We start from the raw sequence: 25,386 nt of genomic DNA, 5'->3' as shown, positions 1-25,386 counted from the left end.
CACAAGTCAAATCTAAGTTCCCATTAACCAAAATACTCCCACGAAGCTTTCTGAGCCAAGTTAGCACCTAAAAGTCAAACATCAATGTCACGTTGTTAAGGATGACACAGTAATGTATAACATTAACTTTCAATATTCTATTTTTAGCGAAAGCTCAAGGTTTGCTAAGGAAAAGAATTAACTAGTTCATATACCCTACTTGTAGTAGAAGGGGTTGTTCAGTCTGAATTAGTTTTCTTTCCCACTTCCATAGTATCTTTATATTTTTCACGCCTTATTTCTACAATTGTAATAAAAATACACTAAAAGTATCCATGCACAAGTTCTTGGCTCCAGAACAAGGTTTGAAGGGAGAATTGGCAGAACCATCACCAACAGAAACATCTTTCTCTGAATTCTTTGTGCGTTTCCCTTTCATTACACAAAGGATCAAGTAACAAAAGATTTCTATGCTATAAAAAAATCATGCATTTTTAGCCTTTTAACTGATGGAGAAAATTATTTTGTTCTAAATGAAAATCGAAAATAGAAGTGCGAGTGGATGAATTCATATCTAATTACCCACTTCTCAGTTTGTAGAAAGGCAACATTGGGATACTTAAATTGAAACATTCTGCCTAGAAATCAATGTAATAGAAGCCTGATTTTCCATAGAAAATATTTATTATTGTTTTGAATCACACTCTGAATTTCCAAGTGTAGATTCATTGAATAAAGTGTCATACCAATTCAATTTTAGCATTTAAGTACATTTCTGGGGGTAAGGGAGAAACATTATCTTACAACAAAAACCCTGTGCTGACTCTTAGAGAAATGAAATTCTTGCACACACTCAGAGTGCTCCTTTTTTTCCAGCATTCACATGTGAAACACTCTATCTAGCCTGTGAAAAAGCAGCAAGAATTGTCTAAAGCATCATGTAGGTCATATCTTAAACTTTGGGTCTCAAGCAACATCTACCCTGGGACCTCTCCTGAATGTATCATTTTTCATTAAACCTACTAGATCTGAAATAACACAGAAAGCCCTAAGAAAAAAAAGCATGGAAATGCTTTGTGTGTCCTTTCAATCTGGTATTCAAATATATTTCATATCATGCCTGGTGTCCCAAAGGAGTAGCAGACTGACATGGGCTCTAAGGACCTGGGATGAAAATGGGGGAAGAACACAATGAGACACATGCATCGTCTATCTGGGAAACACCCTATTCATAAGCAGTACCATGCAAAATGCAAACAACCATTCATGTTAAAAAAAATCACACATATGGAGCTGTGTAGCTCCCACCAGGGTGAAGTCATGGAGACATGACTTGTCCTTTTGTTTTAAGCTACTTAGAGATAACAGACAGAAATCTATGAAGCAGTGGTTTTTCGATGCTGACCAACAGCCTCTGCTGGACAGTGATCGCGGAGAACAGAGAAACAGACGAGGCAGCTCAGAAGATGCCTTTCCCAATGTGCAGCTGCAGAGCGCAAGGAATTCCCAGCCTCCGTGCAACATGCTCAGCCGATTTTCTTTCATTCTTCAGCATGTGCAAAAGCATCCACTTATTCAGGAAATGCCTGTGGCGTCCCTAGGGTGAGACAGGTACAGGCGCTCGGAGCTACTGGGAGAGATGAGCAGGAAACAGGTAAACCATGAAACAGCAATGTAATTTTGTTTTTTTTGACAGGCAGAGTGGACAGTGAGAGAGAGAGACAGAGAGAAAGGTCCTCCTTTGCCGTTGGTTCACCCTCCAATGGCCGCCGCGGCTGGCGCGCTGCGGCCGGTGCACCGCGCTGATCCGATGGCAGGAGCCAGGTACTTCTCCTGGTCTCCCATGGGGTGCAGGGCCCAAGCACCTGGGCCATCCTCCACTGCACTCCCTGGCCACAGCAGAGAGCTGGCCTGGAGGAGGGGCAACCGGGACAGAATCCGGCGCCCCAACCGGGACTAGAACCCAGGGTGCCAGCGCCGCAAGGCAGAGGATTAGCCTAGTGAGCCGCAACGCCGGCCAAGCAATGTAATTTCAGCTGGTAAAGAACAGGAAAGGAAAAAGAGCAAACAACTCACAGGAAGCATCGACGACAAAGTGACGATCATTCAAGCCATTTACGAGGAAAAGAGAGAAAAATCGTTCCAGGTACCACACAGACAATGTTCTGTCTAAGAGCCATGAGATGGGAATGGGAGGTAGACAGAAAAGCAGGGTGAGGGAAAGGAGCCTGTTCTACACTGAGTGTTGAATGGGAGGCAAGCGCCCGATCACAGGGGGCCGTGGATGAAGTTCCGCACTTTATTCCAAGTGGATTTTACTTTAAATCTAGGAAAGTCTTTAGCCAGGTGAGTGACATGATGATTAAATTTCTTTAGAAAAAAAAAAAAAAAAAACACACAACTCGGCCTGCCTGCTATATGGAGGGTGGATTGTACTGGACCAGGAGTGCACACACAGAGACCAAAGAGAATAAAGTTTAGGAGCAGGGTAAGAAGCCACGGTAGCCTAGACCAGGGCAGCATCTATTTATTTATGTATTTATTTATTATTTATTTATTTATTTGATAGGTAGAGTTACAGACAGTGTAGAGACAGACAGAGAGAAAGGTCTTCCTTCCCAAATGGCCACAACAGCCGGAGCTGCACTGATCAGAAGCCAGGAGCCAGGCGCTTCCTCCTGGTCTCCCATGCAGGTGCAGGGCCCAAGCACTTGAGCCATCCTCCACTGCTTTCCCAGGCCACAGCAGAGAGCCAGACTGGAAGACAAGCAACCAGGACTAGAACTGGCGCCCATATGGGATGCTGGTGCCACAGGCGGATGATTAACCTACTGTGCCACAGCGCCGGCCTCCCAGGGCAGCATCTTGAGATACGGTAAGAAGCAATTGGATCCAGGACACATATTCAGATTTATATTAAATCATACACCACCGTTAGGGCCTGAATGTTTGTGTCCTCCTAAACTCACACATTGAATTCCTAAGCCCCAAGTGAGACCTTTGGCCAGGAGTGGGTCATGACTGGACGCACAAGGACTCCGGAGAGCCACTAGCCCCTTTCTGCAGGTGACAACACGCAGAGCAGGCGCCTCTTCCAGGAGAGAGGTTCTTCCCAGACCCTGAGCCTCCAGAACTGTGAGAAATACACTGTTGTTGTTTCTAAACCATCCAACTTATGGCATTTTGATGGAGTAGATTATAGGATACTGGATCACGGATATTGTGCTAAGTACCCGAGATGCAATGGCACCCTTGGTGGCACAACCATGTGAGGTGGGCACTGCAGCTGTCCCCACTTAGTAGATAAGGAAATGGGACAGGGAACAGTTAAGTCACCTTTCAAATACCATGAGCCATTAGGAGGTCAAGACCAGAGTTTATCTACTGACTGAATCTGGGTCTCTAGAGCGTCAAGCTCTTAACTCTTCCTCAGTGCAGGAGAACCTGCAGAGACTGCCAGTCTCCCTCCTCAGTCACACTGGCTTTATTGTTATTGCTGTAATTTATTTATTTGAGAGGCAGAGAGGGAGGGACGGATAGAGAGCTGGTTCACTCCCCAAATGCCCACAATGGTCAAGACTGAGCCCGGTGGAAGCCGATAGCTAGGAACTCAATCTCAGTCTTCCAAGTAGGTGGCAGGAACCTGACTACTCCCAGGGTCTGCATTAGCAGGAAGCTGGAATCAGGAGCTGCAGCCTGGCACCAAGTCCAGGCTCTCCAATACGGGGTGTGGGCTGCTTTCACCGCTGCATTAAACATCTACCCTGGCCTCTTACTGGTTTCTCTAATATGCCATGGTCTTCATTCAGTCAGCATTTTCACGTAGGGTTTTTTCCTTTCTCTGAAATGTGCCCTCCACCCTCAGTCTTTACAGCTTACTTTTCTGGTCCTTCTGTATCCTGCTCCTCAGCCTGAATGTCACCTCCATAGGGTGGCAGTCCCATCCCACCAAAATGACCCACCCTTCCTCTGCTGTTCATTCTTTGCACAATACACTGCCTCTGTCCTTACAACCTATTCCCTCAACTTGTGGTATAACATGTGTTTGTGTTGTTACACATCCAATGTCTTTCTCTGATAATGGAGCTAAGGTGTGTTTCATTACTATATTATTCAGAACCTCACACAGAGCAATCAGTAAGTGTTGACTGAATGAAAAATTGGAATCCTAGCCTTTAGTACAAAAAGGCAATGAGAAACAGGGATAAGCAATATGACACAGTTCTGTAAAAGCAGTCAAGCCATTGCTCCAACACTCAAAAGAATCTTGTGTCAGGAACAAGTCATGCATTCATTCAACAAACATTACTGAGTGCCTACTAAGTGCCAGGTACTCTTAGGTTCACTGATGATGGGTATAGTAGAAAGCAAAACAGATTAAAAAGAATACCACCCTCTTGGAGCCTACAGTGCAATGGGAGCAAAATCAATAAGCAAATGATATGCTACAAGATGGAAAACCAATCAAGGGAAGAAGCCAAGAAAGGTATAACAAGGAGGGTTGCCATTGGAAATTGCTGTCCAGGGAAGACCTCACTGAAAACAAGGCGTTTTAGTAACAAGCTGAAGGAGGGAGAGAGGAGTCACGTGGACATTTGGAGGATGGGTAGTCCAGGTGGACAAAATAATAAAACTCCAACAGGAGGAGTGGGGCTGGTAGGCTCAGGAAGAGTGAAGAGACCAGGAAGGCTGGGCAGAGCAGTAGCCAAGGGCACTGGAGAAGGGGTGGGGAGCCAGGCTGTAGAGAAGCCCCAACCCAATGGGTCCACCACGGTCATTACGTGAGAGACATGGACACGCCTTGGAGGCTATTCGATCATGGACTGTTGGGTTCTAGCAGGCTCACTCAAGCAGCTCTGCTGAGATTGGACGACAGAGGGGCGAAGGAGGACTTAGGAATCCATGAGACCAAAGAGTAGGCAATTGTGTAACACAGGCAGGAGATAGCGTGGCTTGGACAAGGCTGGCGGCAGGTGTGTTGCTGAGATTGGGAAGGTGGTGGATAGAAGAAATGGCTTCCCACATGGGAGCCAGTTCGAGACTCGGCTGCTCCACTTCCAGTCCAGCTCCCTGCTATGGCCTGAGAAAGCAGCAGAAGATGGCTCAAGTGCTTGGGCCCCTGTACTCTCGTGGGAGACCTGGAAGAAGCTCCCGGCTCCTGGCTTCAGATAGGCCCAGTCCCAGCCATTTTGGCCATTTGTGGAATGAACCAGCAAAAGGAAGATTTTTCTCTTTGTCTCTCCCTCTCTCTGTCAGTAACTCTACCTCCCAAATAAATAAATAAAATCTTAAAAAAAAAAAAAAGAGTTTGTATTTGGATGCCTTAAGTGTGAGATGCCCATGAACATTCCAGTGCAGTTGTGGGGTAGGCAATTGGTTATATTTGGAATGCAACAGAGGTTCAGGCTGAATCATAAACTCATTTATGACATTTACAGTCACAGCGTAGATAATGTCAACAAAGGAGAAAATATCAAAAGGAAAAGTGAGAAGGAACCAACAAGGGAGATGCATAAGGCATAGAAGAAAATGCAGGAGAACCAGCTGGGTCAAATACCACCTGGCCCAAAACACACTGTGTCCTCCTTGATCGAGGGACCTCTGAGAACCCCTGTCTCTACCATGTATTCAAAAATTTGACTAGGAATAAAGTTTATTGTATGTCTCCAATAGTCAGCAAGAAGGACCTGGGGTCAGAAAAATCTGTAGTTATCTTTATCCATTTTTACACCTATGATAAGTTTCTTTCCATCATAAAGATAACGAGCCTTAGAGATGGAGGCTTTGGAGGAAAACTAAGTCCTGAAGATGATGATTCTAAAGCCCCCACAAGGAATTGAATGAAACAGAATAAGAGTCTCCAAATGCTTCAATTTGCAAATAGGAGGCAGAGGCAGTGAAAATTTTCTGTACTCAACAGCGGTGCGACGTATCTGTTTTGGAGAAATATGCCCTGCAGAATTCTTGGATCTTTCTTGAGAGTCATGGAGGTAAATTTATCAGTAGCAATGACTATTTCAACCTAAGTATTTTTTTAAAAAATATTTATTTATTTGAAAGTCAGAGTTAAACAGAGAAAGGAGATGCAGAGAGAGAGAGAGAGAGAGAAGTCTTCCATCCACTGGTTCACTCCCCAATTGGCCACCAAGGTCGCAGCTGCGTTGATCTGAAGCCAGGAGCCAGGGGCCTCCTCCAGGTCTCCCATGTGGGTGTAGGGGCCCAAGCACTTGGGCCATCTTCCACTGCTTTCCCGGGTCATAGAAGAGAGCTGGACAGGAAGTGGAGCAGCCAGGACTTGAACCAGAACTTGACATTTGTTGACCCATATGGGATAGCTGCTGCAGAAATCAGAAATTCAGATGGACCAAATTCAGAACCAAAACCAGGAAGGAAATTGTATATATTTATCTATATATTGATAGTACAGTCCATATTATCTAGATATGTATACATATTTATTATATAACATGTTATATAATGTATTTTATATAGTATATATTTATTTCAGTGTTATATATACATTATTGGTGACTTGCACTCCACTGTTCTAATGAGACATTTTCCACTTAGGAAAAATGTCAAATGATCAAATTTTGGGGCCAGCACTATGGTACGGTGCGTTAATTCTCTGCCTGTGGCGTTGGCATCCAGTATGGGCACCGATTCTAGTCCCAGCTGTTCCTCTTCCAATCCAGCTCTCTGCTATGGCCTGGGAAAGCAGTAGAAGATGGTCCAAGTCCTTGGGACTCTGTACCCACATGGGAGACCCGGAGGAAGCTCCTAGCTCCTGGCTCCCGGCTTCAGATTGGCTCAGCTCTAGCCATTGTGGCCATTTGGAGAGTGAACCAGCTGAAGGAAGACCTTTCTCTCTGTCTCTCACTCTCACTGTCTGTAACTCTACCTCTCAAGTAAATAAGTAAAATCTTTTTTTTTAACTTTTATTTAATGAATATAAATTTCCAAAGTATGACTTATGGATTACAATGGCTTCCCCCCCCAACGTCCCTCCCACTCGCAACCCTCCCCTTTCCCACTCCCTCTCCCCTTCCATTCACATCAAGATTCATTTTTGATAATAAATAAGTAAAATCTTTAAAAAAATCAATTTTTAAAAAATAATGTTCCATTTGAAATAATTCCAAGTTCATATTCCTTTAAAAGGCTTATCATTTCCATTGAGGTTTATGTGGACAACCTCAGAATACTAATTCAGTAAAGAAGATTAAATATTAAAACAAGTGTGCAATAAGGTGTTTTCATCCTTTCTTGGATTTAGAACCATCTTTCTGCTTTTTATCCAGTGGACATGAAGCAAGCATATGGCCCAAATAAAATGGGCATATTTGCATGTTATAATTAATACCAAATGACAAGAAGCAATTTTTGCATGCCGGCTTGAAATGAGTTCTTTTTGCAGCTATGTTAATTATCTGTAGTTTCAGTTTTAATGTGAACCACCAACTCCTGGAGCTGCCTTCACTTGGCTTCATTTGTGTTGTAAGTAATTAGCGTTTAATAATGCATTATGCAGTACACAGATCTTCATGGGGAACTCAGTTTTCAATTACCTGTCACTTCAAATTACAGGTGCCTAGTAATTAGCTTCTCCCACAGAACCCATAGTGAAACAGACCCAAGTTAATAGAAAGTGGAAGGGAAATGTAGCCAATTTGGCACTGGTAGATTTCGTAATGAACCAATGTGCATACCCTTTTACATGTCCCCTACAGAGGTTAAAAAATTGTCTGGCTAACCTTTCTGAGCACCTGCTGTGTGTAATGAGAGAGATAATAGGGATGATAGCTACCTCTTGGGGACGATTCCTTCACCTGTCGAGAGGAAGGCATATCGTCCAGGTGTCAGGATGTCACTGTGCCATCACTTGGATCCGACGAAGAGTTAATTCTGAAAGCAGAGACAACCAGTATTATATTTACCCCAAGAATAAATCTGAAGTCCTTGGGTGACCAATGAGGCCCTCTGCCAATGGTTCCCAAAGCTGACTGCGCATTGGAGAGACCCACAAGGTTCGAGGTCAGACACTGTGAGTGGCAAGACGAGGGTCAACCTGGGCAGCAGCAGCGGAGGTTCCCAATTCTCCAGTTTGCTGGTCCTTGTCAGATTTGAGAACCACTGACTCTCCCGAGCATGCCCAGACCTGTATCACCTGTGAAATGTTACTTGAAACGCAAACTGCCTGCCCCTCCCCCAGACATCCCGCCCAGAAATTTCAGAGAGAGCAGGGCGTGGGAATCTGTGTTTGAATGAGCACAGCAGGAGATGCTGCTGCTAACTGAAGTGTGAGCCCAGTGGCCCAAGACCCAGTGCTCCAAGTGCGGGGCATCTGCAACATCCAGGATCTCCCAGACCCGCCCCAGGCCTCCTGAGTGGAAACCTGCATTTTGAAGAGATCCCCAGGTCGTTCACAAACACGCCAAAGCAAGTGGAGAGGCACCACTCTGTCACAGCGGTTCCCACCCCCAGCTGCAGACTGCAAGGACTTAGGGGAGAGGAAAACCACGGCTGCCTCTGGCTTCCTCCCGATTCAGCAGAGAGCTCTGCTTCGGTCAGCTTTGGGAACCCGAGACTGCAAGAAACTTCACCTGTAAGCAAAAAGGGCTCTACTGCTACTGAACACAAACGCTGCCCTCAGAGGGGATTGCAGCGGCTAGAACTACTCTAATCCGACTCTCATTTCCATCTCTGCTGATGGCCTCCCGGCAGCCTAGTGCCCAAAGCAGCCACCGGTTCTCTCTGGGTCTCTAGTCCCACATGGGCCCCGGTACGGTCCCTGCAGCTCTCGCTGGCCCAGAGCCACCCAACCTTCTGTGCCCCTGCCTCTTGCTGAAGGTCACATTTTGTCCCTTTTGTCCCAAAGCACAGCACCTTGAAAGTCTTGGTTTGGGGGCATAACCCCTTTAGCCCCTGTCTCAAACAGAAGATGTAGATGGGTTGGGTCTCTGTCCTTAGCATTTCTCTACCAAGAACACAAAGAAAACAGCGAAAACATTTCCCCCTGCCCTTAGTTCCCAGCTACACCGAAAGCTCCTGCAGAAATGTCTTCCTCGAAATGGATTGCTAAGGATCACTCCTTCCCCACTTAGCAGCAGCACCACATCCTAAACCCTCGTTAAGTTCAGTAAAGAGCCAGCTTCGTTATATGAGAAAACTGAGTCTCATCGGGGCTGTGTCTCAAGCAGGCTCTTAGCTCACAGGGAGAGAAGCTGGCTCTGCACCGGCATTCTCTGATTCACAGCTTCAAGCCCAGCTATTCCGTGTCTGTTGCCCAAGGCCAGATGATCGTGCCCTCCCCACAACGCACCCTTCCCACAGCCCACCCGTTCAGGGCATGCGAGGGGGCTTCCTTGTCTTCCTTGCACAAAAGTGAAGTTCCCAACTCAACTCCCAGAGAAGCAGCTGGGAGACACAAGGGCAGAGAGTTCTACTGAAATGCCATTTGATCCCATGTCAGGACATTGTCAGCCTGCTCACAAGACGGCAGAAGACACGACTGTAAAGGAAATAATTGAGGCAATATTTTCAGTAGAGTCCCCATGTGACACAGAATTATTATCAACTACTTGTTTTATCAATGTAAATCTTCCTTCTCGCGAATATCATGAGCACTCGTTTGGAGCTCAAAAGCTGTTGTAGTTTGCAACAAAGCTTACTTGACCTTGACATCTCTTGAATATTGAGAAACTACTATGTTTTCAGTGTGTCAGCACAAGGGTTGGATGTTGTCAGATGTTTTCTGACAACTGGACACTTTGACTTCTTCAGGAAGAGTTACTTAAAACCAGAAGGGTTTTGTCATGTTACACTATCCATGTAATAAAGTCTGATTGAATCTAAGAAATAAAATAGCATAATTCCCAAAGTGTCATTCTTACTCAAAAATAATTCATTGAGTTAATGAAAAAATGAATGCACAGAGAAATGAATTTGTGCTTTTGCATGTATAGCCTGGATCTAAGTAGATTTCTCTGGGTTATGAAAGCTTACAGCACATCGCCGCATGTTGTTCTGCCGCATTTTCTTCGAAAGCCAAGTCGGATTGGTTTATGCAGCCTGTATTCTTTTTAGAAAATTCACAAACATGTGAAAACATTCTTAGGACCCAGGACAGAAATGCATCGGTGACTGGTAAATTTTCTTGCAATCATTTCTTCATCTCTGGGCTCAGGTGAAATATTTACTTTGGTAAAAGAGGTGACAGCAAAAGTCACAATGTACTGACATGCGACATGAAATGACTGGTATTTACTCCAACTCTGCAGGCTCAGATAGACATAAATTGTACCCGTACTTTTGGAAACACCCACTTGTGTGATATTCTAGAACTCCCAATAGCCTGTGTAATCTTCATCTGCTAACCCATTCAGTCACAATAGGTGGCAGCCAGCTACAGGCGACATACTGCTGGAGTAGACAGTGAGAGACAGACCTTGTAACATCTTTCCTATTTTGTCCTCAGCTTCTGATGTTGCTGGTTAAGATAACCACTTGTTGAATAATGGAATAAGTTCCTGATGATACCTGTGGCAAGGCGGTGGGGGATTTCTGCCTGGTTTCAGGGTGATGTCATGAACATCATGTCATTGGACACACTACATAGCACCTTCTGCACATACTCTTTGGGGCCACGTGGTGATCTAAGGAAATATTCTATTGTCGTGTATTTTCCAACAAGCTTACAACACAACAAGTATTACGTAGGTAATAAATTAATGACAAAAAAGGCAATGACATAATTTAACACACATCAGAAAGTGTTTTCATGGTGTCTGATGGGGAAAGCTGTGATGTGGGTAATGGTTCCATGAACACTCACCGCCTACAGGGTTTCCAACCTCTATGAGTGTTTTCCAGCTCTACCAGAATGGCCCACTCACTCTCTCATTTCAGCCTCTCTCATCCTTAGGGGAATCGCTATCCTAAACCTCCTCCTTTGGGAATTGATAGAACAAGTATTTTGTGTCCTCAAACCTCACTTAAAGTAGATCTAATTTTTCATCTTTGTGCAATCAGAAGCCTCTCTCCCCATGACAACACATGTGCTCTTGATGGTGAGCTTCCAACACTGCTTGGTTTTCAGGAACGCTAGGATCTGTCTGTGGCATGTGTGCTCTGTAGCATTTCTGTCTTCCTAAACTATGTATGCAAAATATCACACTGAAGCCTTTGTCTTCCCCGTTTCATGACCAGACTCTCCTAGATCCCAGTGCCAGCTCTCCAGGGACAGGCTTGGACACAGCCCACACAGGGTAGCCTCTAGAATCCCTCTAAGTTGTCTTCTCCTCCTAACTCTCTTTCTAAGACTATGATGCTACTGCATGACCCTCATTCTTCTGGAACTACTATGTTGGTTTTCTTCTATTAATTTTGCTGCATTACTTTTTTTTCTCTGCTTATGGTGTTCACTTTAAAATTCTAAAATTGCTGTTTCTGAACTACATATCCTTATACAATGTGAAGGTATCTGTTAATTTACCTGGGCAGGCATTTGACGCAGCAGGAACTCCTCGGATCACACCAGAGCGTCGGCTCAATTCCCGAGTCCAGCTTCCCGCCGATGTGCACCAGGGGGGGCAGCAGGTGATGGCTCAAGTTGTTGGGTCCCCGCCACCCACTTGAGACACCCAGACTGAGTGAATCCACACCTCTGCGATCTCATCTTTCTGTTTCTCTTTCTGCATCTCGAATAAATAAAAATTTTAAAAATTAGAGACTCAAGTCAAAGAAGTGCCAAACATGAAACAGTACAGATATTACTGACTAGAAAACCCATGCAATACAGCTGTTCCCACATTTAGTTTTAAGAAGTCACACTCCCCTTTATTGCTAAAACAGTGTTCCAAAGACCACACATTACACGACAGAAACAAAAATTCCAGGAAATTCCTTTCCCCAGATATTTTTAGCACATTCCATTAACAAACGCTGCTGCCCCGTTTCATAAACCCAGCTTGCACATCATGACACCAGCCAACCTCTGGTACCAAGTACAGGACTCCAGACCATCTTTACCTGGCTTGCCAGTCCTGCTGCCAATCTCTCCGCCTCTCCACACTCCCAACAAAGGCATGGCCCATCTTCCAGTTCTGAAAAGAGTCATTAAGACCTCACGGAGCTCTCCTGCTGGTTTGAAGGAGTGGAAAGAAGTCCAGCGGAGCTAAGCAGCATTGCAGCTGCGCACTTGGTCAGACTCCTTCCACGCAGATCTCCACTAGGAGTGACCTTGACCTCAGCACACCTGCCACCACGGGGCTGGCACCATCTTCCCTCTTCAGCGCAGCACAGCCTCCTGCGGAGCATCCCGCACTTCCTGGAATCAAGACTCCCAAGAAAATCGACAGAACACTTATGCCAGTAAAAGTCTCATCAGAAAGATACAACCTCTTGCCCGAGAAGAAAACATCAGCCCCTTCTTTCAGCAGCGTCTCCAGAGGATGAACTTGGTCTTCACCTCGTGTGACTCCCAGCGCCCCTTGGAATGGCTTCTCCAAAAACTCAAGGGAAACATGGTCTCAGAGATACGAAACCTGCTGGCAGATTTCAAATAGCTCCCTCCCTTACCTTCTCGTCCTACCCTCCCGATGCATCGCCATAAACTTCCAAAACTATTGGGGTTTGGTCTCAGAGAGATTTTTATGCACATTTACACATTTTATGCACATTTATCCTACTCCTTTCTTTACTCCTGGTTACAAAGCAGGCTTTGAGCACTGAACTGGTTGCATTTTGGAAACTGGAGCCAGATATGAAGCCTGAGTACCGAGAGTGGGCAGCACGGCCATGTTTATGCACAGCCAAAGCAAGGGAATGGCTGATGACCGAAATCCCGTTGTTAAGGGTGAGTGGTTGTAAGAAAAAGCTAAAGCTAGTGAAGATATTCCCGCACAAAAGCACACAATGGGATGCACTGGGAGAAACCCAAGGGAAGCAGTGTGGAGGCTTCCAGGCTGATGCAACAGAGCGTGCCCCGCCTGGGGCTGACACCCCCTGGCTTATTTCCATAGCTTCCCGGAAGAACAGCATCCAAGAACACGCTGTCAGTCAGGAACCCCCAGGAAACACAACACAATTAAACTGGATGAGCCAGATCATGGGACTATTTCCAAAAGTGGATTGTTTAAAGAAAGCTCAGTTGACGGCACCGCATCCCTGGGCCAACAATAGTGGGGAACTGAAAGGCTCTGGGAGGTCAAGAGCAGCAGTGGAGCCAGGAGGCAGGCAGAGGGGACTGTAAGGAGGACCCTGCCTGCAGGAGCCGATGGCTCTACTGCAGGGATCCTGCGAGCCCCGGACTGGGAGAGTCGAGGGCTCACACGCACTGAGGCTACCATCCTTTCTCCCTCTGAACCCAGCAGGAGCAGTCTGCACCGTCAGCCACTCAGACGTGGAGTGGGAGAAGAGCCGAGAGTGTAGGGAGAAGAGCGAGCGCATATCCACCGAGTGGAGTGATGCTTCTGGTCTTTGTATTGCTGCTGCTGCTGCAGGGACAGTCTGATTTTGATCAGAGACTGAACAGAAACCAAAGTGAGTGAAGTAAAAAACATCCAAACTGAAATTGGACAGTTGATCTAGCCAAGATTGCCAAGTCCCTCTCTCTCTTCTCCTTCAGCGCCTCATAGTGGGATAGAACAGCTTTTCTTTCCTGAAGTGTTGCGCAGAGTATTAGATTGGACGGGTGAGGTCTATGCATGTCAAACCGGGTTTTTCTTTATGGGAAATGGGTTCTGGAGAACTCTATACTGGGCCATGACAAGCCCTGATCTTCACGATTTTAAGACTCCATCGCTGTAATGTGGATGAAAATTTGGAAAGCACATCAAGAGATAGTAACACTCTATGTGAGTGGGGATATATGGGAGAGTGGAGACAGAGAGTGGATGGATATGAGAAATGTCTGGAGCTGTAACGATTCCTGGCCAAAAAACTAGGTGGATAGCTGGGGAGGGGGTGGATAATCATTCAATCTGGAACCTCTAGAGCTTCATGTGCCTAAGGAATCCAGTCAACTGGACACAGACGTAATCACAGTGTAGGAGTCCCCAAGGTCATGGTTATGAGTGGAACCAGCCAAAGACAGAATGAGGAGTTACCCAAGAATGGAGGCTCTCACCACTGCAGACCTCAGGTAGTACCAGGCTGCAGGCCCCAGAAGGACAAGCATTTGGCCAGTGCTGTTGATAATAGCATCCCTCCTCCTCGGGCCTGATCCCAGCTGGGAAGTTAGCAATGTGTCTGCTCTGCTTCTATTTGCCACTTTGAGAGCTTGTCGTAATTACTGCATTTAATACTTTGTCTTTATGAAATAAGTGTATTAAATCATGCTGCTTAACGCAGTTCTCCCTATAGGGAAAGCCCTTCTCTCTTCTTTCTTGCAAATCCAGAGACTCATTCAACTGTTGGAAAGGAGTTATCATTAGACAGACAGAACACATTCTCTCTCTCTCTCTCTCTCTCTCTCTCTGTCACACACACACACACACACACACACACTCATCACATGTCTCAGTTACAAATGGAAGGTGTACTAAAAGTCTGAAGGTACTTTAAGGACTCTATCTTAAAGCAGTGGTCTTGGGACAGGCATTGGCCTACCAGCTGGCCTGCCATTTGGCATCCCCACATCCAACACTGGGCTCAGCTCAGCTTCTCATCCAGTTTCCTTCTAATGTGTGCTCTGGAAGGCAGCCAGTGATGGCTTGGACAGTTGGGTCCCTGCCACCCATGTGGGAGACTTGGATTGAGTTCTCAGATCCTGGCTTTGTCCTGACCCAGCCCCCAAAGCTGCAGCCATTTGGGGAGTGAACCACTCAATGGAAGATCTCTATATCTGTCTGTTTCTCTCTGTGTGTCTCTCTGCCTCTCAAAAAAAATTAATTAGCTAATTAATGCAGTATTCTCCAAAGCAGGGCCATCTGCCCTGGGAATTCCACAAGGCTCTCCACGGGGTCCATGGGCATACACAGTGAAGCAACTTCTAGAACTTTCAGTGCTTCAGAAAGTGTCTGTGTCGGACCCTGCCAGTGTGACTTTGGTGTCTCCCCTTGCAGCAACACTCATAAACCTCAGCAGGCTTCAGAGTCACCAGGAGCTCTAGCAAATTCCGGCTGCCATGCCCACCACCCGCATCTCTAATCAGGAGAGCAGAGTCCAAGGGATTGCAGATTGCAGCTCTTTTTTTTTTTTTTTTTAAGATTTATTTATTTGAACATCAGAGTTACACAGAGAGAGAGAGAGAGATAGGTCTTACATCCAGTGGTTCAATCCCTAATTGGCAGCAACGGCTGGAACTGCACTGATCTGAAGCCAGGAGCCAGGAGCTTCTTCCAGGTCTCCCATGCAGGTGCAGGGGCCCAAGGACTTGGGCCATCTTCTACTGCTCTCCCAGGCCATAGCAGAGAGCTGGATCGCAAGTAGAGCAGCCAGGTCTTGAACCGGTGCCCACATGGGATGCTGGCGCTTCAGGCCAGGGCGTTAACCCATCTGCGCCACAGAGCCAGCCCCAGGGCTTGCGTTTCTTACAAACTCCTAGGTGATACTAATGCTGATGTGCTGGGGAACACACTGAGAACCAGAGAGTACACAACCACCCCTTTCCTGCTTCATGTCAAAAACGCCCACCACTTGAAACAGCCTCTCACCCTCGCTCAGTCTTCAGGTGGCTGCCAGCACAGAGACCAGCGCTGCTGCTGATGCTGGGACTCAGCTTGGACCAAGCCAGGTGAATATAAAAACACAAAACTAGGGAGGACTTTCACTGAGGTCAGAGGAGATGTACTTGAAAATTACTTTTGAGAGGTCATGTGTGATTTTGGAGCAGCATTCAGGACAAGCTTAAGAAGTGGAGTGCCCTTACTTAGTAAAGTTATTGTTTCCATCGACCTATTTATATGAAAAACATTTTCTCACTATTTAAAGCTAGGAAAAAAAATAGGACTGGAATTGTATCTAAGTCATGCCATAGTCTAGTGTTAAGTCATTATTTACCCATGGAAATATGAACTGGAAAAACAGCACTAATCATCCTCCTGTAGAGACATCATTGTAACAAAATTCTATCGTTTGTATAATTATATTTCAAATTTTAAGTTTTATGATGTTCCAGTCAACTGTGCATCAGCAACTTACAATGATAACTCAATCCAGCAAATATCTCCCTTCTATAGTTCTGTGCTCAGAATCTGAGTACAAATTTTGGTGTCAATAAGTGAGATTTCAAAAACTCATAGAAAATGAGTATAACACAAAGCAACTATGAATGGATTTCATTTTTTGACACTAAAATAAGCTTATCTTTTGGTTCCATTTTTACGAATAGAAGATTTTCAATCATACAAATGTATAACTTATGAATACTATTCCATGGGGGATTTAAGTGAAAAAAGTACCTAAAGATTAAAAATATATAAAATTTCTGATTGTTAAAACTTTTTTGTTAAATATTTTTAAAATGGTAATAGGTTATCAAACAACTATGATACTTAGAGTTCACTGAATATATTGAAAAGAGTGCTGTTACATGTTTATTTAGAATGCTTATATATAAAGTATGCCAAAATTCCCTTATAATTATTTAGTTTTATGATGAAAACAATTTTGTTGAGAACTTAAAATGTGAGGGGTACTTAGCTTCCAAATTTATCTTAGATCATCCAATGTCATTTAAGAATTTGTGCCTAAGGCTGTAAAATTTTAATCTTTGGCACAGACCACATAATGAACTCAGACAAAACTCTGAATTAAATTCCAATTAAAACCCAGACTTCGCTTGTTCTGTAAACACCCCAACAAAACCCATTCTTGTTCTATTTTGGCATTTGCTCTCACTTGTCCAGCTGGGATCCAAACAGACAGAAATGAGTAATAATGGGAAAAGATTATACACTGAATGACTCATTCAAGGATCTTTATAAACTTTGTTTAGCTGTGTTTTAGAAAAGAATCATTTGGGTAAATTCTGGCTCGTCTAGCAAACGTGAATTGAAGCACAGTACAAGGAAAGATGCATTAATAAACAATGCAGAATTCTTTTCGCACAAACCATTTTAGAAAACACAAAAAGAAACACATTGAAAGCTTTGAAGTCATCATTGAATCTTTAACCACTCAATAAAATCTCTTACCTTCATCTAGAGCCCTTCTCTCCCAGATTCTTTCTTGGGAAACACGGATCACGCACACAACCAACTCTGAGCATTTCTGTAAGCTATGTCATTTTTTCTGCCCTTCTCCAAGCCCCGTAAGTTTGCAGCCCATGAGATATGATTCCTGGGCAAACAGCTCCTAGATATACAAGTCCTGTTCCTACTGAGCAGCACGTTAAAATGATGGACCCCTTACTATACAACCTCTCTTTGCTGTTTTCCATTTCAACGACCCTGGAAGATCACCTCTCTTAAACCGTCCCCAGTGGCAGCAACACAGTCTTCCCTCTATATGCCACTCAGCCTTGAAAAATGGATAGAGAACCAACTCCTGTTGACACTCAGTAGTACAAGTCTCCTTTAATCCCCCACTCTGTTCCAGATTGCATTTTTGTATCTAGATCAATCACTCAACAAAATGATGATAACTCTAACAAGAGTATACATGCACAAGCAATGCAAATTCTTCCATATTTCCTTGGGATAGGCTTTCTATAAAGTTTTCTGTAAAAGACTGAGCACTCAAAGGAGAAGCTCAGAAAAGAGAACCGTCTCTTCTTTTCCAGATCTTTTCATGACCAACTCGTACAACTCGTAGCATATTTTTGTCATTCCAAGAAAGAAACCACAAAATAGTTTGCAACTCACCTGTGTCCTTTATGATATCGGCTTTATGACTTCAAAGCACATAATGTCTTTGTTTTTCCAAATTACCAACAAAGATATGGAACAAAGTAGCCTGTAAGACTGGGATGTATCCAGTATAAAAACTACACGGGCAAAGACCTGGCCAGCTCAGTCCCTGCCGAATCCCCAGGGCCTCACACAGTGAGAACTTAACAAACCGCGAATGAATGAAAAATGAAGGGATGAGTGGATATCTGCATGGATGGGAACTGACATTTTTGACAGCTTCTGATCATTATTTCAATATGATCATCTGGCCAGGAAATTAATCTCCTAAAAAGATGACAAACAAGCACAAACTTTTCATATTTTTCTTTGGAATATCAAGCAGGCTACAGAGACTACCTGTTTCCACCACACACTAACTATGTGACTTTGGACAAATAACCTGGGCTCTCTTCTCTTAATCCTCCATCATCAGAGAGTAAGGGGAACTCTTTCATGGGCTTCTCATAGATAATGCATGCACAACGCTCGGCTTAGACCATACCAAGCATTCTGTAACAGGAGTGATCACATTCCCTATTGCGAATTTCTTTCATAGTTGACATGAATGCATAGTATGTAGATGAAAACATATTCAGATCCATTATCTCAAGTGTCGTAGGCACACAGATACTCGTCATTGTGAGCCACAAGATTATTGTAGCCAGGCCAGCACCCTGTTCTCCACAATGGAACCGCAATGTAAAATGTTGGTGCGCATGGGGATTTAAAGCAGTAAATAACCAGACAAGTCAGAGTAGTGAAAGAAGGATTTTAGGTTTCTTTGGTGAAACAAATGCAGATATAAAAAGTTACAAAGATTTTAGATTTTTCAGTCACAAAAAAAAGGGCATTCACATTTCACACTATACATGTTATCATATAAATACAGGAAAGTGTAATGTGCATTGTAATGAAAGAGGAAAATGCAAAATCTAACGGTCAGCGCAGGGTTGTTCTCTGCTGCACAGCACCCAAAGGTGGGGTACGCTTAATGCAGCCAGCAGGGGGACCCAGCTTCAAGACACTGTGAATGATTGCAGCAAAGTCACTCCTTCTAAACGCCAAGGGAGGATGTACAAAAGAGCATCAGTGTTGAGCCAACCTCTGTCTGCTCTTTCTCCACTCGCATCGCATGTGTTGTCTAGTCTTCTCAAAGTTGCTCTAACTGACGTTAGGGAAAGAGTCCCGAATGCCTTCTTTGCATCACAGGTTTGTTTTTTTCAACATTAAAGTAAGAGGATAATGATTCAAAGTCGTCTTCAGGAGTCACTTTATTCAAACAAAAGGGAGAAAACAGGGCGTGAAGAAACAGGGAGAAATGTCAACATATACACTCCAGCTAAGGGGGAGGCGCCTACACTACTTCTACAGAGCCGCTCTTTGCAGCAAGTGGACAAACAGCATTTGCTGAAAGCTACGCACTTTTCCACTCTTTCCATAATAAACACTGGATGCAGTCTATCCATCACATTGTTCAATCCGGGACAAAGTACCTATATTATGTGGTTCCAAACGGCGTGAGGGAAGTATAAAAGCTACCAGTGAAAAAGAACTAGCATACTATGGCCATTTTAGGTCTTGGGGCAAAGAACATCCAATAAATTAAATCAGTATGGCTTACTTCATTTATTTAGGTATGCCTCACAGCTGCAGCATCCATACATGAACATTCAAAATTTATAAAAGATTAAAATGGTTATATATACAAAATTTCTTTCTTTTTTTTTTTTTTTTTTGCATGTGTGGTGTGGTTTTCACAATCCCCCCCGCCCTCCAGAGCCCTAGGTCTGTATCCATTGGAAATGTCATGATCTGTGTCCTTATGAGTTAGCGTTATGAAAGCCATTAAAAAGTAGACCTGGTTGAGTTAATCATTAGCACTTGAACCCCTAAAAATTGCTCCTGGTCACAGAAAAGTCCTCCGTTCAGGCCTTTCTTGTAAGTGAAGAAAAAGGAATGCAGCAAAGAGTTCCACAGTGGAGTCCCCATCCGTCAGGAGCCGTGAGCCGGGCCTCGGCACCACGTGGAAGCCCACGGCACCTGCGGCTGAGACGGGCACCGCAACCCGCGAGACTTGGTGTTTGCTGGTTGTCCAGAAAAAGCCGTCTTGCGTCTTGCTGACAGTCCAAGGGCAAAGGAAACCATTTCCAGCCTAAACAACTACATAAAAGCAGCCAAACCAATGATTAAAGACCTCTACGGTTCCATAATCATCATTAAATATGCCTGAACTCAGTGTGACTTTTTCATTTTATATACAGGATTAAAATCAACATTAAATCATCTTATTTACATGGCCATGGGTGCTGAAACTGAGCTTTTTAAATAGGACAGTAGGCTGGTATACATTATGAAATGCTCTGCACCAGAGGCAACTAGAAAACAGGAAACGAGATAGGCTGGAAATGGCTACTGCACGCCCTCGTGTTCTTTCATTTTGCTTGCTTGCTTTCTGAATGCCAATACTTTCATTGAAAATGCTTCGGGAGCACGCGACCCAAAATGACTGGATGGTAGTCCGAACAAACGGGTAACACTTCCCGAGGGGATGGGAAAGGCACAGGGAGTTAGGGCTTTGGCTGAAATGATGAAAAAACACGTTTGCCATGTTAGGGATCAGCGCCTCGACTCCTGCCACCTCCGGCTCCAACGGTGATCGTGTTTTGATGTGTTTACTGAATTGTCCTTTGCTGATGAGGAATTTTTAAAGTAATTCTTAGAGTAAGTCCTTTGGTAGGCAGATGCTACATGGAAGGAAAGAAAGAAAGAAAGAAAACACAACAATATTACTTGCTCCATACCCTAAACGACCGGTACCACAGCCGTAAAATGAGGGAGTCTAGAAGTTGGTATAGCACGGTTGTCCATTCGCTCTAAAGGACCACTTACGGTTCAGGCAGGTAATTTTAGGCATAGCCCATCTTCCGTTCCCTAGGCACCGGATGGTTGGAAGGTGGCGCTGAATGAAACCATCTTTGCAGTGGTATCTGATCAGGGAGTTGACTTCGTAACGCGGCTTCATCTTCCCAAAGGTCTTGGCATTCTCTACAACAGGGGGTTGGCCGCAAGCAACTGAAGAAAAGCACATTGGGTTATTTCCAAATACTCTAAACATTTCAATTAGCACGAGTCTCTCTCCCTCTCTCTCTTTGTCCCTGTTTATGGTGTCAAACCATGAACTGTACTAAAAGGCACTCATCTAGAACCGTTCAAGAAGAAAAGCAATTTCGAGGCTCTGGGCCTGGTTTGAATCTTGGATTGTGTCATCTTGAAGTGTATTTTATAGTGAAGACTCATAGAGCTAATCAGCTGTATGGTCATCTGTCCATCCAGTAGGGTGATTTTTTTTTTTACTCCAAATTTAAAAAGCACCAATTTCATGTCAACATGTCACTTGCTGGTAGGTTCATCAACAGCCCAAAGTTTTCTTTATTACCCACCTTCACTTGGGAGAACAATGAATGTGTAAGAATTATTTATTGCATTGCCTCCCTGAAAAAAACTTGCAATCTATAATGACCTCAAAGTTTTGAAATAGGGACACACACTACGAAATGGAAATGAAGTCTCCCTGGTTCCATTTGCATTGATTTGCTCTTTTCTGTCCTTACACAATGTTCTTGCCTCTCTTTTGTGATTACCTTCACAAATATGCATGTGAACTCTTGAGAAGAATATATGAAGGTAAGGTTAAAACACTCAACCGTCATTTCAAATCTATAATGAATAAGTGTTAAATATAACAAAGCTAGCAATAAACAGAAATAGTAAAAAAAAAGAAAAGGAAAAAAATCTGTGGATTTTGAAATTCAAGAAGCTGGGAAAATTGGTTCAACTGAATTTGTGTTAACACTTCTAGTCAACACGAGTGTACTCATTTTAAATGATACACTTAACCTTAAAAATTAATCTTTAATAGATTATGTTTTACTATAAATCTCTAGTAAAAATGTAACAACTTAACTTTCCCCAAATGGTGTTTCCCATCCACATTTACTTTAAGATTTCTGATACCACAAGAACAGGCCACATTCTTCAGAAAACAGTGTGAATCTCCAATGGGACAAAGATTCCCAGAAAACATAGTGCTAAGATGTTTAGATGTCAATGTTCTAAAGTTAAATACTCACAGGTACTAAATTTATTAGCATATTTAGAAGGCTATATTTTGCAATAGCTAATTTGGGTTTAATGTAAATACCTAGATTCTCTAATTAACTTCTGTGTGACCCCCATCTCGACACCCACACACTTCGTTTATTATGGTATGAAAATCCTACACCAGAGTCCAGATACCAACAAGTATCAGAGACAAAGGCACACAGAAATTTAAAAATGACCAATTAGATAATTCATTATACTTCGTTCTAGACTACGCTGAGAAAGTATAAGTTGTTGTTATAATTGGGAAGAAAGAATTATTTGGTTTCTTCTGAAAGTATTCTTATATGTAGATATGTAAAAAAACTAAAATACTTGTGGTATTGGCACAGATAGGAAATAGACCAGAAATAGATCCACACATATATGCTTGATATTTGACAGAAGCAACACAGCTGAGCGAGGGGAAAAGCTAATCTCATTGCCTGGACAAGTGGGTATTCACATGGAAAAATACAGCTGGTTCCCTACTCAGAGAATACATGGAAAATCAGTTTTGGATGACTGAAATATATAAATATAAAACGCAAACTATAGAATACTTAGAAAGCACTACATAATGCTTTTATGATTTTAAGGTTGGTAAATATTTCTTATGAGAACAAAAGATTTAAACTGTAAAGGAAAATTCAACAAAATAAAGAATTCTGTTCATTAAAAAATGCAACAGTGCTAAGAGTAAGGGAAGGTACAAACTTGGAGAAGTATTTGCAACATATACAACTTTCAAGGGCTTAGCAACCAGAATGCAAAAAGAACTCCCTCATAAAAATATTTTTTAGATAAGCACCCTATTTATATTCAAAATAAGCAAAAGACATAAATAGAACCTTTATAAAAGAGAGCTATAAATGAGGTACAAGTGTTTGAAAAGATATTTAGAAGAAGTACCTAAGAAAATGGAAATTAAATCACAACAGATAACATTTCATACCCACCAGATTGGCCAAAATTTCAAAGTCCAATAATACCAAATGTTGGAGAAGATGTGGAGTGACAGGAGCTCTCACACATTGCTGGTGGGGGTGCAAATTGGTACAACACTTTGCAAAATAATTTGGCATTTTCTAGTCAATTTGATGGTACATATATCCTATGACTCAGCAACTTCGCTCCTGGAAATATAGCCTACAAAAACTCACAAAAGTCTATCATGAACAAGTTCAAGAATGTTCATAGAAATATTGTTTATAGCAGCAAAAACACAGAATGTAACCCAAATGTCCACTGACAGGAGACCTGGTGAACGGACTGTGATGGCGTCATTCAGGACAAGATAGACAGCAGCAAACATGAAGAACACGCAGCCACACGCACCAACACGGGTCCACCCCAGACACGATGCTGAAGGACAACAGAGGCGAGGCACAGCCTGCACACAGAGCTCCAGAAGTGCACAACGCAACCGTGTTCCCAAGGATGCAGCTTGTGTGGTCACAGGACTGGGAAAAACATGGCCATGACGTCACCTCTGGTGGGAGTCAGGCAGGGAACGGATGCAGTGGGGAGGAAACCACAGGCTGTCCCCAGGCACACAGATACTGTGCACTGAGTACTCTATGTTTTAAGTGCCTTTTGTATATCTCATCATCCTTCTTACAAGTATTTAATTAATCAAAAGGAGGACTACCTAGGTCTGTAGATTTATAGGTGTCTAAAACACCAAAAAGAAAAAGCATATCTTTTACCAAAGCCTGAATACATTTATAAAATTTCCTGGAGTAATGGTTAGCAATGTACTGATACACCAGAGAGAGGTGGCAACTGATACAACAGAGACACATGGCAACATCTAGATATTTTCCATTGTTGCAATGCAGGGGGCTGGGGGATGGGTTAAGGACCTCCCAGTGTTCCCTACATAGAGGACAGGGAGGACCCTAAGCCCTCTAGCATGTACAAGACAGCTGCCCACAGTAAGGAATTATCTGGCCCAAACTCTCAATCACTGTGTTGTGGGGAGATCCCACTATGGGAAAAAATAACGCAGGAAATAGAGTAACGTTTAGATCCTCTGACGGAGAGCATGGCTCCAAGGACCTAAGCGCTCAGAAGGCAAACGTAACATCTGGACGAGACAAACAGCGCACTGATGGCTTCTCACATTGGAGAAAAGGAAAACAGCAAACACTGGATTTGCGATTTTTCCGAGCTCCATCGCAGAAGTGCTGCAGTAGGGTGAGTAGCGAGGATCCGGAGAGGAAGCTCTGCCCTGCCCGAGAGCCAGCACCGGACAGACAGACAGACAGACGCTCGGCCAGCCCAGCGTCCCTGAGACCGTGGCTTTGTGTCTCTCTTCAGAGTTCCCTTTTTGTTCCGACAGAATGTCTGACTACTGGTGTGTGACCTTCCTAAAATCTTTATAGAATGTGCCTTTCTAGGCTCATTATTCTTCTATTAGAGATGAATAAATCAAATGGGTTTATCTTGTGCACTTGTACCATGTACTCTTACTTAATGTGGGTAAAAGCTTGGGTCCAGGGACTACACAGTCAAGTTTTTTAACACCATGATCAAAAACAATGTTAAAAGTATTTGTGGAGTTTCTGTTTGTTTAGGGAAGACATCTATACAGTATGCCTTAGAAGCTCAGACATAAAAAAAAAGGTTCAAACATATTGGACAATTATATACACAAAAAACACCTTTCAAAAACGAATTTTCTTAATTTTTTCTATATAATCTTAACTAAGCAATTCTCACTATAGAATTCCCAATTACACTTTTTTTTTGTTTTATCGTATCTTGAAGGCATTCAATCATGGATAGAGGGATGGCATTGTTGTCCCAGGGTTTGTAAGCATAAAGCAAACTTCTAGAAGATGGATCAAAAAACCCTGAAATGCCCCGAGACCAGGTGGTGAGCCAAACCAGGAGCACCTGACGGGGGACTGGCACGCTCTAGAGGGGCCCTGGCTTCAGCCCCTGGCCTTCTGCACTTGATCTTAGCCCTCTAGAGGGGCCCTGGCTTCAGCCCCTGGCCTTCTGCACTTGATCTTAGCCCTCTAGAGGGGCCCTGGCTTCAGCTCCTGGCCTTCTGCACTTGATCTTAGCCCTCTAGAGGGGCCCTGGCTTCAGCTCCTGGCCTTCTGCACTTGATCTTAGCCCTCTAGAGGGGCCCTGGCTTCAGCCCCTGGCCTTCTGCACTTGATCTTAGCCCTCTAGAGGGGCCCTGGCTTCAGCCCCTGGCCTTCTGCACTTGATCTTAGCCAAAAGCCGAGAATCAATGCTCCTACACTTCTGACCACTGACAACCCTTATCACGGCCCAAATGTACCAGGACCTCATATTTTTTAAACAAGCCCCAAATCCAAATTATTTTAGGATATACATCCCAACTTTTAACTGGACTACTCATTGTGTTATTTTCTCCTCATCAAAGTAAGCACGTTTTGGACCCCTTGGGCCAGCT

General features: G+C 43.7%; 1 protein-coding gene and 1 long non-coding RNA gene across 5 annotated transcripts in view; both read right to left on the bottom strand.

Moving 5' to 3' along the window:
- Nucleotides 1-6,184: 6,184 nt before the first annotated feature.
- LOC138845131 (uncharacterized) lies at nt 6,185-11,608 on the bottom strand. The gene is made up of 3 exons (XR_011381860.1): nt 11,474-11,608; nt 7,787-7,884; nt 6,185-6,317 (listed from the first exon to the last, which is right to left on the bottom strand). It is a non-coding gene; the product is annotated as an uncharacterized lncRNA (long non-coding RNA).
- A 7,458-nt stretch (nt 11,609-19,066) lies between these two features.
- Nucleotides 19,067-25,386, bottom strand: part of VCAN (versican) — a 106,477-nt gene continuing 100,157 nt past the window's right edge. For all 4 annotated transcript variants that reach the window (XM_008261907.4, XM_070056399.1, XM_070056398.1 and 1 more), the window contains 2 exons: nt 20,703-20,885; nt 19,067-20,557 (listed from right to left, as the gene is read on the bottom strand). In XM_008261907.4, the coding sequence (XP_008260129.2) occupies nt 20,430-20,557; nt 20,703-20,885 (311 nt within the window). In that variant the 3' untranslated portion in view covers nt 19,067-20,429. The remainder of the gene's footprint in view (nt 20,558-20,702; nt 20,886-25,386) is intronic.

Source organism: Oryctolagus cuniculus, chromosome 14 (genome assembly GCF_964237555.1).
Source record: "Oryctolagus cuniculus chromosome 14, mOryCun1.1, whole genome shotgun sequence".
Classification (NCBI taxonomy): Eukaryota; Metazoa; Chordata; class Mammalia; order Lagomorpha; family Leporidae; genus Oryctolagus; species Oryctolagus cuniculus.
Note: the sequence above shows the minus strand (reverse complement) of the source record. Positions and strands in the feature narration are given on the sequence as shown.